Source organism: Entelurus aequoreus, linkage group LG09, assembly GCF_033978785.1.
Source record: "Entelurus aequoreus isolate RoL-2023_Sb linkage group LG09, RoL_Eaeq_v1.1, whole genome shotgun sequence".
NCBI classification, from domain to species: domain Eukaryota; kingdom Metazoa; phylum Chordata; class Actinopteri; order Syngnathiformes; family Syngnathidae; genus Entelurus; species Entelurus aequoreus.
In genome coordinates this window covers 20,148,822-20,163,900 of record NC_084739.1, presented here as the reverse complement: position 1 = coordinate 20,163,900, position 15,079 = coordinate 20,148,822, and the positions used below count along the sequence as shown (strand labels likewise).

The following is a 15,079-nucleotide window of genomic DNA, read 5'->3' as shown; positions in this document are numbered from 1 at the left end:
TATTTACACGAATGTCATATATCATAGTACCGATAAGAGTACCGATGACTACCAGTATCTATATTGATATTGGTATTGGTATTGATAAAATCCTAACATTATACATCCCTATTTATAACACACACTTGATGTTGGTATTTTGCGGCATATGCCTGCATTAATAACTAATCAACACCACCTCTGCTGGTTAAAGCCAAGTAGTGCACTCTATTTTCCTTAATTGCTCTAAGGCAGTATTCATCAACAAACAGTTGCAGATAGTCAACATAATTCTGTCACTGGAATGAATGTATACCATACTTGCCAACCCTCCCGATTTTCCCGGGAGACTCCAAAATTTCAGTGCCCCTCCCGAAAATCTCCCGGAGCAACCATTCTCCCGAATTTCTCCCGATTTCCACCCGGACAACAATATTGGGGGTGTGCCTAAAAGGCACTTCCTTTAGTGTGCTCTACAACCTGTCGTCACGTCCGCTTTGCCTCCATACAAACAGCGTGCCAGCCCAATCAGATAATATATGCGGCTTTTACACACACATAAGTGAATGCAAGGCATACTTGATCAACAGCCATACAGGTCACACTAAGGGTAGCCGTATAAACAACTTTAACACTGTTACAAATATGCGCCACACTGTGAACCCACACCAAACCAGAATGACAAACACATTTCAGGAGAACATCCGCACCGTAACACAACATAAACACAACAGAACAAATACCCAGAACTTCTGCAGCACTAACTCTTCCAGGACGCTACAATAACATCTACGGCTTTTGGAGCTCAGTGCACAACTGCACACACAACAAGAAGGAGACAAAGCAGAAGAACGAATAAGAGACATGGCGACGACGAGTAAGAAGAAGAAATTCGCTTGCAAGTTCCAAAATGATTGGAAAAAATAATTTCATTTCATCCAGGACAGCTCGAATTCGAATTCGGAGGTCTCAAGGTTGGCAAGTATGATTTATACATCAAATTTTAGAGTATATTTGCAAGTCATTATTAAGATAGTGACTTTTTGCCCTCACATAGTGCTGTTTACAGCCTATCCAATCCATTCCTTGAACACAGCGTCTTATGGAGCTTATTTTGGAGAATTGCACTCCCTGAAGGTGACTTAGCAGCAAAAATGAGATTATGTTCTATTGTCGGGGGTCAGGAATTGGAAAATACTGGAGGTATCTAATTTCTCATGAGACGACTGCACCCAATGCACGTCACCCACCCACCATCCAAATCAGCGGAACATTTACCAGAGCCCGCTTCCGTCCCTTAATGTGTGGAAAAACTGATTAACATGCAGCATCCAAGACCCTCAGACAAAATGTTGGCAATGACTAATCTTGGAAAAAACAACTTTGACCACACAAGCGCATTCATCTCGTATGCAAAGTACAATCTAAATTAAACCAGTTCCTTGCGGTTACACAACAAACCATTAATCAACCTAGCTATGATTAATTGCACTAATGCATTTCAATGATGAACTAAAGGACATGTGGTTTAGTCCATTCTAACAAAAAAAAAAAGGAAAAGAAGAAGAAAATGTTCTATGAAAATGTATTTCCATGCCACATATGCAGATGACATGTATGCTTGTTGGAAGTTATAGAATACCTTGAAGGAAGCAAAATGATAAAAACCATTCATGGCTGCAAATTTAATCCATAGGCTGTAATGTACGACAAGCGTGACTCTTCTACAATTCCAATCGGTTCCCACAGGAAATGCATATTTGATGTGAGTGGAGGATTGTACTGTACAATGAATTCAGGGAAAATTACATGGCAGCATTTGTACATTGAAATTTAAGAACTTTCAGTCACTGTCACTGTCAGTTATAGTTTTTTTTTCGTTTTTTTTTTGTCATGCAGAGTTATGAGTGTGTATGTCACTCCGGATGGGAGGGAGAGTACTGTCAACAAGAAATTGATGAATGTTTGTCACAGCCTTGCAAAAACAACGCCTCCTGCACAGACCTCCTCGGCGGCTACAAGTAGGTGCACGCACTAGCTGAGGGCACTGTCGTTGCCAGATGCATCAGTCACTTAATACAAAAAATAAACAGATAGCATTATGTTCTTGCACTGAAAAAGCAGGCAATGAAATGAATGTGGCAGGTAAAACAAATGAGTCAATCACTGCCTCGCAGCATGAAGAAGTTTCCATGGGGATGTGTGGCTCATTGGAGGCAGAACGGGCGCTATATCTGCTCAACTAATAACTGCCCTCGCCTGGGAGACGACAGACCGCTCCCGCTGCGAAGGAAATGCAAGGTGGATTGGTTTAGTGTTCACTGCCAGCAAGTGGAATATTCACCTGCTGCTTGACTACTGTAGCCCTTCACGGTCTCAAACATGGATGCATGGTGCCTGATCTACGAAAAGGTTTGCGTGTATTGAAATGTGTGCAGACTTGATAGCGCACGCAAAGCTGATCTATAAAGCTCACGCGCAGGGGAACGTGTCTCTAAGACGAGAGAAATATAGAGCACAATCCGTGTGTAGTAGTGTTGTCCTGATACCAATTTTGGTATCTGGTACCAAAATTATTTAGATACTTTTCGTTACTTTTTGATACTTTTCTAAATTCAGGGGACCACAAAAAATTGCATTATTGGCTTTATTTTAACAAAAAATATTGAGGTATATTAAACTTATGTTTCTTATTGCAAGTTTGTCCTTAAATAAAATAGTGAACATACAAGACAACTTGACTTGTATTAGTAAGTAAGCAAGCAAAGGCTCCTAATTTAGCTGTTGACATATGCAGTAACATATTGTGTCATTTATCATTCTATTATTTTGTCAACATTATTAAGGACAAGTGGTAGAAAATTAATTATTAATCTACTTGTTCATTTACTGTTAATATCTGCTTACTTTTTCTTTTCACATGTTCTATCTACACTTCTGTTCAAATGTAATAATCACTTATTCTTCTGTTGTTTGGATGCTTTACATTAGTTGTCCTTGATACCACACATTTGGGTATCAATCCGATACCAAATCGTTACAGGATCATACATTGGTCATATTCAAAGTCCTCAGGTGTCCAGAGACATATTTCCTGAGTTTATAAACATAATATAATTTTTCTTTAAACGAAAGAAGCTGTTGGGAGATGCCAAAAAATTTCATAATCATTGTAGTATCGACTAGATACGCCATTGTACTTGGTATCATTGTACTTGTAAAAAATAGAATAGTGATGGATTGGTGTGGTCTTTACAAGAAGATGACATGACTGCATTTCACCTTGCACTGCACACACAGTCGAATAAATGCTAATTAAAATGTATTTTTTCACATCTTTATTCCCACAAATTACGTTTAGTACCAATAAGAGTACCAATAAATACCGGTATCGATAAGGGTATTGATACAATCTTAACAATATACATCCCTAATGATAACATGGATGTGGCGGAAAATGAAAGTTGCATAGTACATGCAAAATTATTCTTTAAATAGGGCGGTGTGCACCACTTTTGCACTTGTTATGAATTCTACACGCAGTCTTAGTAGATCACACACAGCATGCTCACTAATAGTTAATGCATTTTTTTTAGTTTGCACACACTATCTAGCATTTGTTATTAGGATCTTAGTAGCTCTGGCCCATACTGTATCTATATGCCCTCCACAGTCTCGTTATTGGGGCGGCTTGGATCAGGTGCGAGAGCGGATGCCTCTCAGCTAGAAGGTTGTAGGTTCGATCCCCAGTGGCTTTGCAAAAGCCCTCTGAGTACCATGAATGTAGAAAGATATAACTTGGAGAAACCTACAAACAGCTGTGCACTAATTTGTGAGAAGGCTGAGAAGAAACCAGACTTTTTGTTTTGGTATTATCATTCCGAATCAGTGTAATCGTGAATCAGTGTGGCATTATCTCACAAAGGTTTTGAATTCAAATTATCTGGTGGTCCTATCCCCTCAAATAGTGACTTACACTTAAAACAACACAATTCATCTCTCAGTTCAATCTCCTCAAATTGGCGCCACAAACCGAAGGGGTTGCCTCCCATTTTTTCTTCTCCACAGTCTCATTGTAGAAAATGGTAGAAAATGCAGACTGCAAGGTTTTTTTCATAGAAATGAAAAAAATGAACACTATTAAAAATGCCTGCAGACACCAAAACGCATGAAATTATTATTTTTTTAATCAGTCTCTCATCTCTCATCCATAATATTAGACAATATGTCTGATATTTTTATATTTGACAATCTACATATGTTGACAAGCACACGTAAGACAGAGCTGCGGCGCAATCGCCTCCTTTCTCACAGCCACTTATGCGCAACTTCCAATTTGTACGACCTTTCTGGACGTGCTAAACACAGACGCAAAACAGGGCTAGCAGAATAGTTTTAGTCTTGATATATCACCCTGCAGGTACTAAAAAATTTATATTTTCGCATTTTTTGGGAAAGTTTTCCTGCAGGCCAAGCTTCCTTCGACTGTCAGTCATGTTGTGGTTTTTAGCAGTTCCATATCAATTCTACTGACAGATATAAGTTAGAACTTAACGCTACTTTGTATTAGAAACGGTAACAGCAGAGGATTTTAGAATCATGTGCATGTATGAGCCAGTCTGCTCCCCAACAAGAGGATAAAGAAAAATAAGGAACTTATTGACTACAACTTTGGACTACAGCTGAATAAAAATGGCAGACTCACGCAAAGCTCTTGGGGTAAACCTCTACCATATATGGAGATATCCGCTGTCGTAACTAAGACAATATATATCACTTAATTCCTCAAATTCCACACGGCTTGTTTTGAGAAAGTTTTGAAGTTTGCTTTATGAATACTGTATGTCTGCCATGCCTAAATGGTTTGATTTCCAAATTTCCGGGAATAATGGGGATCCCAAATACACAAAAACAAGTACCATCAGGTAAGAAAAGTTGGTTTTGCATAATATATCCCCTTTTTAAGAGACACAATCCTCTGTGTTTGAGCTTAACAGATCAGATTTGCGTGTGCTATGAAGTTTGCACGGGTTTTACTACACGCAAACTTTTAGTAGATTAGGCCCAAAGTCTCTCCACTGGCCTGGGAACGCCTTTAGATCTTGAGCTGGACAAAGTAGCCAGAGAGAGGGAGGTTTGGCTTTCTCTGCCTTGGCAGCGAGTCCCGCGACCTGACTTTGGATAAGCTAAAAAAAAAATGGATAAATGGATGAATGGTTCGAAAATGTGTGTGGTAGCCATTTGTGGTATTTGTATTTATGTAGTCCTGCATATATTAAGTTAAATTAATTATTTGTTGTTTGATGGATACTTGGACCTACTGTGCTACTGCACTTTGGAGTTGGTAATTTCGGTGGTGTTTGATGGATACTTGGGCCTACTGTGCTACTGCACTTTGGTGTTGGTCATTATGGAATTGGTGGCTAATGTTGTTTTATTTATACTTCTCTAGTACTGCATATATTATTAAGTTAAATAATTTGTTTTTTGAATTGCCATGACAATATGTTTTGATAAATTGTTAAGTTGTTATTGTTAAGTTAATTTATTGAATTAGAAAAGGTCATTTACAGCACCTGTGATGAAAGTGTATAGGGGTGCATAGGTGAAACTGATTGGACAAATGTGGGGTTGAAAGACTGGCGGTGAAAACAGTTTTTGACTACTTCTTACGCAACACTTGAGCCGTAGTTTTGTTTATAACGTTATATGTAGTTAAAGTTGTCTTTGTTAACCTTGGATGGACGGTCGGAAAAAATACCTTTTTTGCAGATAAAGCTATTTTTTGAGAAACTTAAGTTGTAGTCGGAAGTGCGTATGAAAGTGCACCACCTGTCCTGGCTCAGCCCACGGCCTTTGGTTTAGAACCTGGGAAAGCTTTGCAAGGCCGATACAATATATATAATCATTAAATGTTTGTTTTTTTTGTTTTTTTTTATCCAGTATCAACACTTTAAAAAATTGTTTTCCGTATGTCCAAGGTGTTTGTGCTCCCCGGACTGGACAGGTGTGGATTGTGCTGAGAAATTGAGAGCCTGTGAATCCAGGCCTTGTCTAAATGGAGCCCAGTGTCAGGAGTCACATGTACCCGGGGAATTCTTCTGCACCTGCCCCCCCTTTCTGAGTGGCCCCTTGTGCAACCAGCCTTATGACCCATGTGACCCCATCCACAACCCCTGCCTGCACAACTCTACCTGTTCGACACGCTCCGATGGAACGCCTTACTGCACATGCCCAGATGGTGAGTGCGCACATCTTCTCATCATCCTCACATAGAAGTTTCTATTTTCAGACAGTGTAGCACAGGGGTGTCCAAACTACGGCCCGAGAGTTCAATAACAAATCTGGTCCCAGATAATACAAACTGCTCACTGAACATTGTGATTATTATAAAAAAATGTCCATTCATTAACACATAATTCATATTTACACCCATATGTATTTATTTTTCTATCTTGTTTTGGTCCTGTTCAGCTACTCAGGCAAATCATATTGCTGACGTAGACGCCCATGTCTGCTGTACAGATTTACAAAAGAGAAATGTGGGACACTTACACCCTTTTAAATCCTCTGCAATGGATGATGGGGAAAATGCAACACACTCTCTCAACACTTATCCATGTTTTGCGCATTTTAGCTGCTTGATATTTCTGATTGATTACAAAATTTTAAGGAGGTCATCACGGAAATAAACAAGGTAGGAGTCAAACTTGCACTAATTAATCATATTCTGTACTATACCGGCTCTAAAAAGTACCGGTACAATGTAAACCAACTCCATGGGTGGATCTACACCTAACATCCACTGTAATGATACCAACTGCAGGAGCGTATCTAGTCGATACTACTATGATTACATCTATATAATTTTTGGCATCACAAAATATTCTTTCGGTTTTTTTAAATGTATGTTATGTTTATAAACTCAGGAAATACACTACCGTTCAAAAGTTTGGGGTCACCCAAACAATTTTGTGGAAGAGCCTTAATTTCTAAGAACAAGAATAGACTGAAAGTTCTCTTTTTCTGGCCATTTTGATCTTTTAATTGACCCCACAAATGTGATGCTCCAGAAACTCAATCTGCTCAAAGGAAGGTCAGTTTTGTAGCTTCTGTAACGAGCTAAACTGTTTTCATTTGTGTGAACATGATTGCACAAGGGTTTTCTAATCATCAATTAGCCTTCTGAGCCAATGGGCAAACACATTGTACCATTAGAACACTGGAGTGATAGTTGCTGGAAATGGGCCTCTATACACTTATATAGATATTGCACCAAAAATCAGACATTTGCAGCTAGAATAGTCATTCACCACATTAGCAATGTATAGAGTGTACTTCTTCAAAGTTAAGACCAGTTTAAAGTTATCTTCATTGAAAAATAAGGACATTTTAATGTGACCCCAAACTTTTGAACGGTAGTGTATGTCCCTGGACACATGAGGACTTTGAGTATGACCAATGTATGATCCTGTAACGACTTGGTATCGGATTGATACCCAAATTTGTGGTATCATCCAAAACTAATGTAAAGTATCAAACAACAGAATAATAAGTGATTATTACATTATAACAGAAGTGTAGATAGAACATGTTAAAAGAGAAAGTAAGCAGATATTAACAGTAAATGAACAAGTAGATTTATAATTCATTTTCTACCACTTGTCCTTAATAATTTTGACAAAATAATAGAATGGAAAATGACACAATATGTTACTGCATATTGCTTACTTACTAATAAAAGAAAAGTTGTCTCGCATGTTCACTATTTTATTTAAGAACAAAATTGCAATAAGAAACATATGTTTAATGTACCCTAAGATGTTTTTGTTGAAATAAAGCCAATAACGCATTTTTTTGTGGTCCCCTTTATTTAGAAAAGTACTGAAAAGTATCGAAATACATTTTGGTACCGGGACAACACTGATATATGTATATGTATATACATACATATATATTTAGTTACTTTCATGTAGTCGGCTTTTGGACAAATTATTTTAGCCCAAAGTGGCCCCCAAGTCGAAATGTTTGAACACCCCTGGTCTGGTATATAGCACTAATTGCTTATTTTATTGTAATGATGGAGGTGCTCATGTTTTAAAATATTGTATCTTCCATCATCATTTGAAATATTCCCTTTTTTGTACATTTTGGTCAAAAATGTTAACACTGTAATAGGTCATTCTTCTTTTTAAAATACATTTTAGGTATTTGTTTATTTTTCCCCGTAAATATGTTATTACTGTTGTTGTAATTTCTACCGGTGTCATTTTTTAAAATATTTGTCAAATCTAAGCAGTATTTTGTCAGTAGTTTTCGTCCCTGGTACATACAGTCAATCTCACTTACATCATTCATTGGCATACAATCATACAACGAGTATTCAAAAGATAAAACATTTAATCAATGAAACATGTTGAAACATTTAACTCCCAGTAATAACTGATGAAAGATAGTTTTGTGTGACCCCTAAAGGTTGCTTTATCTGTCCATACCAGGGTAGGATAAAGACCATCAGTGGACCGAGCGCTGCGAAACCCCAAACAAAGTGGTGATAGTATTCAAATGAAGTTAAAAACTGTGCTAGTGCTGTCCAACCATGAATTGCTTAAATCAGACTTTTGAATGTTGATTAATCAGGATTAATCACTGTAAATTACTTACATGCATAATTTAAATTAACTTGAACCACAGTATTTTGACTAGTGCAATTTTACTGTTAAACTGACATACAGGAACGTTTTCTAAATGTTTCACTTGAATGCACATCATTTATTTGCTAAAAACCTGCTAACAGTTATACCTAAAGTACTGTCGGGGTGTATTTGAAAAAGAACTTGCCAGCAAACACACCAGTCGTAGTCTCCTTACTCATCTTTGTACTGGTTCATGCAGTAACCCAGCGGTTCTAAAACTGTGGTACGCGTACCACTAGTGGTATGCAGGCTTCATGTAGTGGTACGCCAAATTGATTGATTGATTGATTGAGACTTTTATTAGTAGATTGCACAGTACAGTACATATTCCGTACAATTGACCACTAGATGGTAACACCCGAATAAGTTTTTCAACTTGTTTAAGTCGGGGTCCACGTTAATCAATTCATGGTGTAAACATATACTATCAGCATAATACAGTCATCACACAAGTTAATCATCAGAGTATATACATTGAATTATTTACATTATTTACAATCCGGGGGTGGGATGTGTAGGGGGTTGGGGCGGGGGGGTTAGCTTTGGTTGATATCAGCATTTCAGTCATCAACAATTATATCATTTGAGAAATAGACATTGAAACAGTATACACTACCGTTCAAAAGTTTGGGGTCACATTGAAATGTCCTTATTTTTGAAGGGAAAGCACTGTACTTTTCAATGAAGATAACTTTAAACTAGTCTTAACTTTAAAGAAATACACTCTATACATTGCTAATGTGGTAAATGACTATTCTAGCTGCAAATGTCTGGTTTTTGGTGCAATATCTACATAGGTGTATAGAGGCCCATTTCCAGAAACTATCACTCCAGTGTTCTAATGGTACAATGTGTTTGCTCATTGGCTCAGAAGGCTAATTGATGATTAGAAAACCATTGTGCAATCATGTTCACACATCTGAAAACAGTTTAGCTCGTTACAAAAGCTACAAAACTGACCTTCCTTTGAGCAGATTGAGTTTCTGGAGCATCACATTTGTGGGGTCAATTAAACGCTCAAAATGGCCAGAAAAAGAGAACTTTCATCTGAAACTCGACAGTCTATTCTTGTTCTTAGAAATTAAGGCTATTCCACAAAATTGTTTGGGTGACCCCAAACTTTTGAACGGTAGTGTAAGTCTGACTTCGTACGATATGTACAGCGAGCAGTGAACATAGTGAGCTCAGAAAGCATAAGAAAAAGTATATACATTTGATTATTTACATTTGATTAATTGCAATTCGGGGAGGTGGGATGAGGTGGGGGAAGGGTGTTGCAGTTGCCTGAATCACTTGATTAAAGTACAGTGTTTTATTTTACTATATTCAAACAGTTTTACTGTTCAAAGTGTGTTCAATGTTAAAGTGGCCAAACGTATTGAATATATTTGTTAAATAAAACTTTTATTTTTAATGAATACTTAGGCCTACAACACTACTGTGTTTTAGTGTTGGCCATTATAGTGGTACTTAGAGAGCCAAATCTACAACCACACTTTATTCTTTAAAAAAATAATTGAAGTCCACGTTGGTCTAAGGTGAATTATGATATTGATCCAGCAACACCCGCGACCCCAAAAGGGACAAGCGGTAGAAAATGGATGGATGGATGGATGGATGTTTGCAGTATGTCATACCTATTGCGTGTGACTTGTCTATTTTATTTTATTATTATTTTTATTTTTTTTGCTGCTGTGTAAATTGGGATGTTTTGGGGCGGGTGTTTTTACAAGACCTTAGGGTCTTATTAACCTGTCCCGCACATATTTTTGCTTTACATTGTATAATGTTCTTTTTTTTAAATCTTTCTTCATGTGTGCAAACAAAACAAAACACAAATTAAAAAAATTCTGAGGTGGTACTTGGTGAAAAAAGTTTGAGAATCACTGCAGTAACCTGATCACTGACTGCTAAACAGCCCACGTCACCTAACAGGTAATTGTTGAGAAATCTGCAACGAAAATACATTTTTACCAGAACATCTTGATGTAGTGACTCCATGATAAGTTTAAGATAGATGATGTGCAAATGTTTGACTGCTCAAATGTACTCTATCACTATTGCTATAGGCCTGTGTGTGTTGCACGGTGCCTAATGACTGTATCACAGCAAAGTGGGAGATATGTTTCCAGATATAAATAGAGTGGCTTGGTTGGTTTCAGAAGGCTTCCTTGGAGAGGAATAGGAAATGAGGACCTTGCTGCATACATTACACCAAGAGCTTTGCGTGGGCTTGCTCGTTTTCACTTCAGACAAGCATGATGACTCACTAGTCCCATTATTATTCAACATGAATCCATCCTATGTACACAGCTACTACTCAACAACTCATGGCTTCACATTCAGATTCTCCTTTTTTTATTTTAGTGTTTATAGAAAGTGTGTGGGATTGCGGACCATTGTGATATTAGAATTTGAAACAAGGAACTGACATGGCATGCACTCAAAATGATCCCACATTTAAAAGTTATCATGGTTCATTGGATAAATTAAGTAAAAACATTGAGTTTAATATGACCTGAAATTAAATGCGTAGATTGCATACTATCACACTAGTCAAATTATTTAATGCAATGTTTACAAAGGCAGCTCACAGCTTCAGTATTTTGTCATTCTTTTAAAAGCTATCTTTGTTTATTATATGACATTGAATGGTAATTCACATCTCAAAAAAACAAAGCACTTACCGGTACCTGCTGGTGACAGTTCAACTCCACTTTGGAGGGGAAACAACTTTTTTCGTATCAATCAAGTCAGACGTGCACTAAATAAAGAATGACATTGTGCTTGGGTGCAGGGACAAATTGTGAAATGTGAGAGAACAATCCTGAAAGAAAATAAGTCCTAACTTCACCCTTACAAAACTGAGCACTTCAATGATCATAACAATCATTACAGTACAAAAACATGAACATCTCCACAGGCAAGGAACAAACTCAGATTTGTATCATAATAATTATCTACAGTACATGTTTCTATTGCGTCTGAAGGGTTTATAATAATAATCAAGTGTTAATAATAATAATCAAGTGTAGATTTTGCGCAGAATCGCACACCCTTATGTATGTTTACCTACAGCAGGGCTATTCAACTGGTGGCCCGGGTTCTGGTCAAAACATGGGACACAAACATTTTTTTTTTAGCAATTTCCTATAAACACTAGAGTGATCCTGTTGTGTAGAGGAACTTAGGCCAGTGTAAACACACAGGCAGATTCTTGCATTGACATTTTAACCCTGCATAGAACACTGGGGTCCAACAGCATTAAGATTAAAGATTAAAGTACCAATGATTGTCACACACACACTAGATGTGGTGAAATTTGTCCTCTGCATTTGTCCCATCCCCTTGGGGAGCAGTGGGCAGCAGCGGCGCCGCGCCCGGGAATCATTTTGGTGATTTAACCCCCAACTCCAACCCTATGTTGCTGAGTGCCAAGCAGGGAGGTTATGGGTCCCATTTTTATAGTCTTTGGTATGACTCGGCTGGGATTTGAACTCCAACCTACCGATCTCAGGGCGGACACTCTAACCACTAGGCCACTGAGATGGCATTGAGGCGTTCCTCAAGGCAACCCTTTTAGTCCTCTCCTTTTTAGCAATTTTTTTTTTTTTCTAATGTCATTTATGTAACAAAAGTGTTGCTATAACCTTTTTACCCTCAAATGCAGTCAGTAGTCATTTGTTCAACGTCTAATTACACTAGTGTTGCCCAAGGTTCCATTTTTTGGGTTAGGGTTATTCAACGAGTTCGGTCGAAATAAAAAAACTTATGAGAGACATTTTTTCTTAAAAACACTAAGGTGCTTTTATAGAGATGATCTTTGACTAGCTCTTATGCAGAAGGTTCTTAAAATACAGCAGACTGTAACCAAGACAAACTAAACAGACCAACATCAAATGTCTACTGTAGAGGATGCTGGTTCTCTGGAATATACGAAGTAAGACTAATAGTGAAGAGAGAAGTCTGCTACATGATTGTGGAAAGGGAGTGTGATCAGTGCGCTACAGGAGTAAAGGTCACCACCTCTGTCCATGGTGCTGAAAACAGAGCGCCATCAGACGGGGGCGTGGCATGTGCTGACGGCGAGACACAGCTGGCAGATGATTAGAGTGCACAGGTGGAACGTGTTAAGCTAATTATCTGTTGTCTTTAACAGTGAGCAGCCGGGTGCAGACGGAGGAGGAAGTTTGGAGAGAGACTGGAAAGTCCTGAAATATATTATTATTATCATATTATTTGATGGCTGTGTTGAAAAACATTAAACCGGTTGTCAACTCTGTGCGCTTGGATACTTTGACGTGCATCTGTGGAACCGCAAGACAGCAACTTCTACAATGATCCTTAGCTTTCTGAAAATGAGCCCCCCAAAACAATTAAGTTGAATAACCCCGACCTATAGTATACTGTATATTTTTTAGTCATAGAATCTTGTACAATTATATCAATTTCTGAGAATTGCAAAACTAAAAGATTTAAACCAATCCAACTGTGTTCTCTTTGTGGAGTGTTTGGGTCAAATCTGGCCATAAAAACCCAAGCAAATGTGGCCCAACTGTGTATTGGCTCACTTGCTGTTTTCCTCCAGGCTTATTGTTGCATCTCTTGTGCCAGCCTGCAGCTTGGAAATGCACCCCTGCATGTGCCCAATTCAAACAAATTGATGCCCCGTATTCATCAGTCGTGTGACGAGTTGTCAAAAACCCTGCAGGGTATATTTTAATGAAGTGTGTGCGTGGATCGCACAGCTGGTAACGTAGCTTTTTTGACCACTTTCACTGTGATGTAATTGCGTCGTTCGAAAAAGGGTAATGTCTATTTTGGTTATTATGAGGAAACAAGTGGCTAGGTAATGCAGCCCACTAATCGCTGCAGGATAATGAATATCAATGGTTATTTTTGGTTTAGGTGTGTTATATACAGAGGTGATAGTAACACGCTACATTTACTCGTTACATTTACTTAAGTAATTTTTTGGGACAAATTGTACTTTTCAGAGTAGTTTTAACACATCATACTTTTTACTTTTGCTTTTAAAGAAAAAACACGACTTTTACTTTGTTACATTGAGTTTTGTTCCGATCCCAACATGTACTCACATCATCATTATATTTATTTATAATCTATTGATTACTGCTTGCATGGACGCGTTCATTTGGCTCGTAATAAAGACTTTTCCAGCGGACACTGTCACATGACTCTGTTTTACCAATCCAAGGTAAGCACTTGGGAAGTTTGACTCCATTACACCAATCAAACGGAGCTGCACCGGATGGATGAAGCTCAAAATGTAATTACATGTTCCTTATCCCATTTACGACATTTCCTGAAAGTTTAATCAAAATGTACCCATAACTTTTTCAGTTATGTTGCTAACTAATTAACTAACAGACGATTGCATAACTCACTGGCATAAGTAATAAGAAATAATAATACATAACCTTGACTTTATTGAGGTCCGGTGGTATTTTGATGGCTTCCTTAATTGATTATTTTTGGCTCCAACTGCAGAGTCACTTCCCACATTATCTTGTGGTTACTTCAGTGTGATTCAGACTAAAAGACATCCATTAGCAGAGGCCTATTGGGAATAGTTTTAAAGGGCTTTGTACAACACCTTCAGAATGGAGGTTAGTTTTGTCTACACCGGCGCTTTGTGAGAACCTGCAGGCCAGAATAAAGAATGAAGCCAGGGCTGAGCACAAAGAAAGTACAATGGAAGCATCCGGTGGACGAAAATGTGCAGTCGCTGCTCCTCGTATCACTGAATCTCCTTTGAGTCGTTGGCCGGAAGGCTGAAGTCATTGTGCCTGTCCAGCACAGATGTTCTACTTGGCTCTTAATGAGTGCACGTCGGCAGGGAGCAGCAGAACAGGCGAGCGTTAGGGCAGAGGTTAGAACGAGGGCCGGTAGCTGACAACCACAACAAATGAAACAAACAGGAATAGCATCTCTTAGCACAGATTAAAGCATGAGGTAACTTCCATCAACCTACTAAGGCATCCAACGTCCTTGCTTCGTTGGTGCACTTTTGTTTGCCTAAACATCCTCTAAAATGTGGCAGTGTGAGGACACATTCAATTTGTTTAGAAATGGCTCAAAAACTAAATCTAATTAATTTGTTCCTTAGTCAACAGTTTTGCTGTTTTTGTGTGAACTGCGCTACGATTTTATATATATACTGTATATATATATTAGGGGTGTAACGGTACACAAAAATTTCGGTTCGGTACGTATCTCGGTTTAGAGGTCACGGTTCGGTTAATTTTAGGTACAGTAAGAAAACAACAAAATATTAGTTTTTTGGGTTATTTATTTACCAAATTTGCAAAATCTTCCACCAACAATATTTTTCTTAGTGGAATATTTGATGTGAAGTAATCGGAACCTTGAATAGGTTAATA

At 38.1% G+C, this 15,079-nt stretch overlaps 1 protein-coding gene across 1 annotated transcript in view; it reads left to right on the top strand.

The window, feature by feature from the left end:
• eys (eyes shut homolog) overlaps nucleotides 1-15,079 on the top strand; it is a 635,999-nt gene that overhangs the window by 250,549 nt on the left and 370,371 nt on the right. The window contains exons 23-24 of the mRNA XM_062058295.1: nucleotides 1,879-2,000; nucleotides 5,961-6,220. Of these exons, the coding sequence (XP_061914279.1) occupies nucleotides 1,879-2,000; nucleotides 5,961-6,220 (382 nt within the window). The remainder of the gene's footprint in view (nucleotides 1-1,878; nucleotides 2,001-5,960; nucleotides 6,221-15,079) is intronic.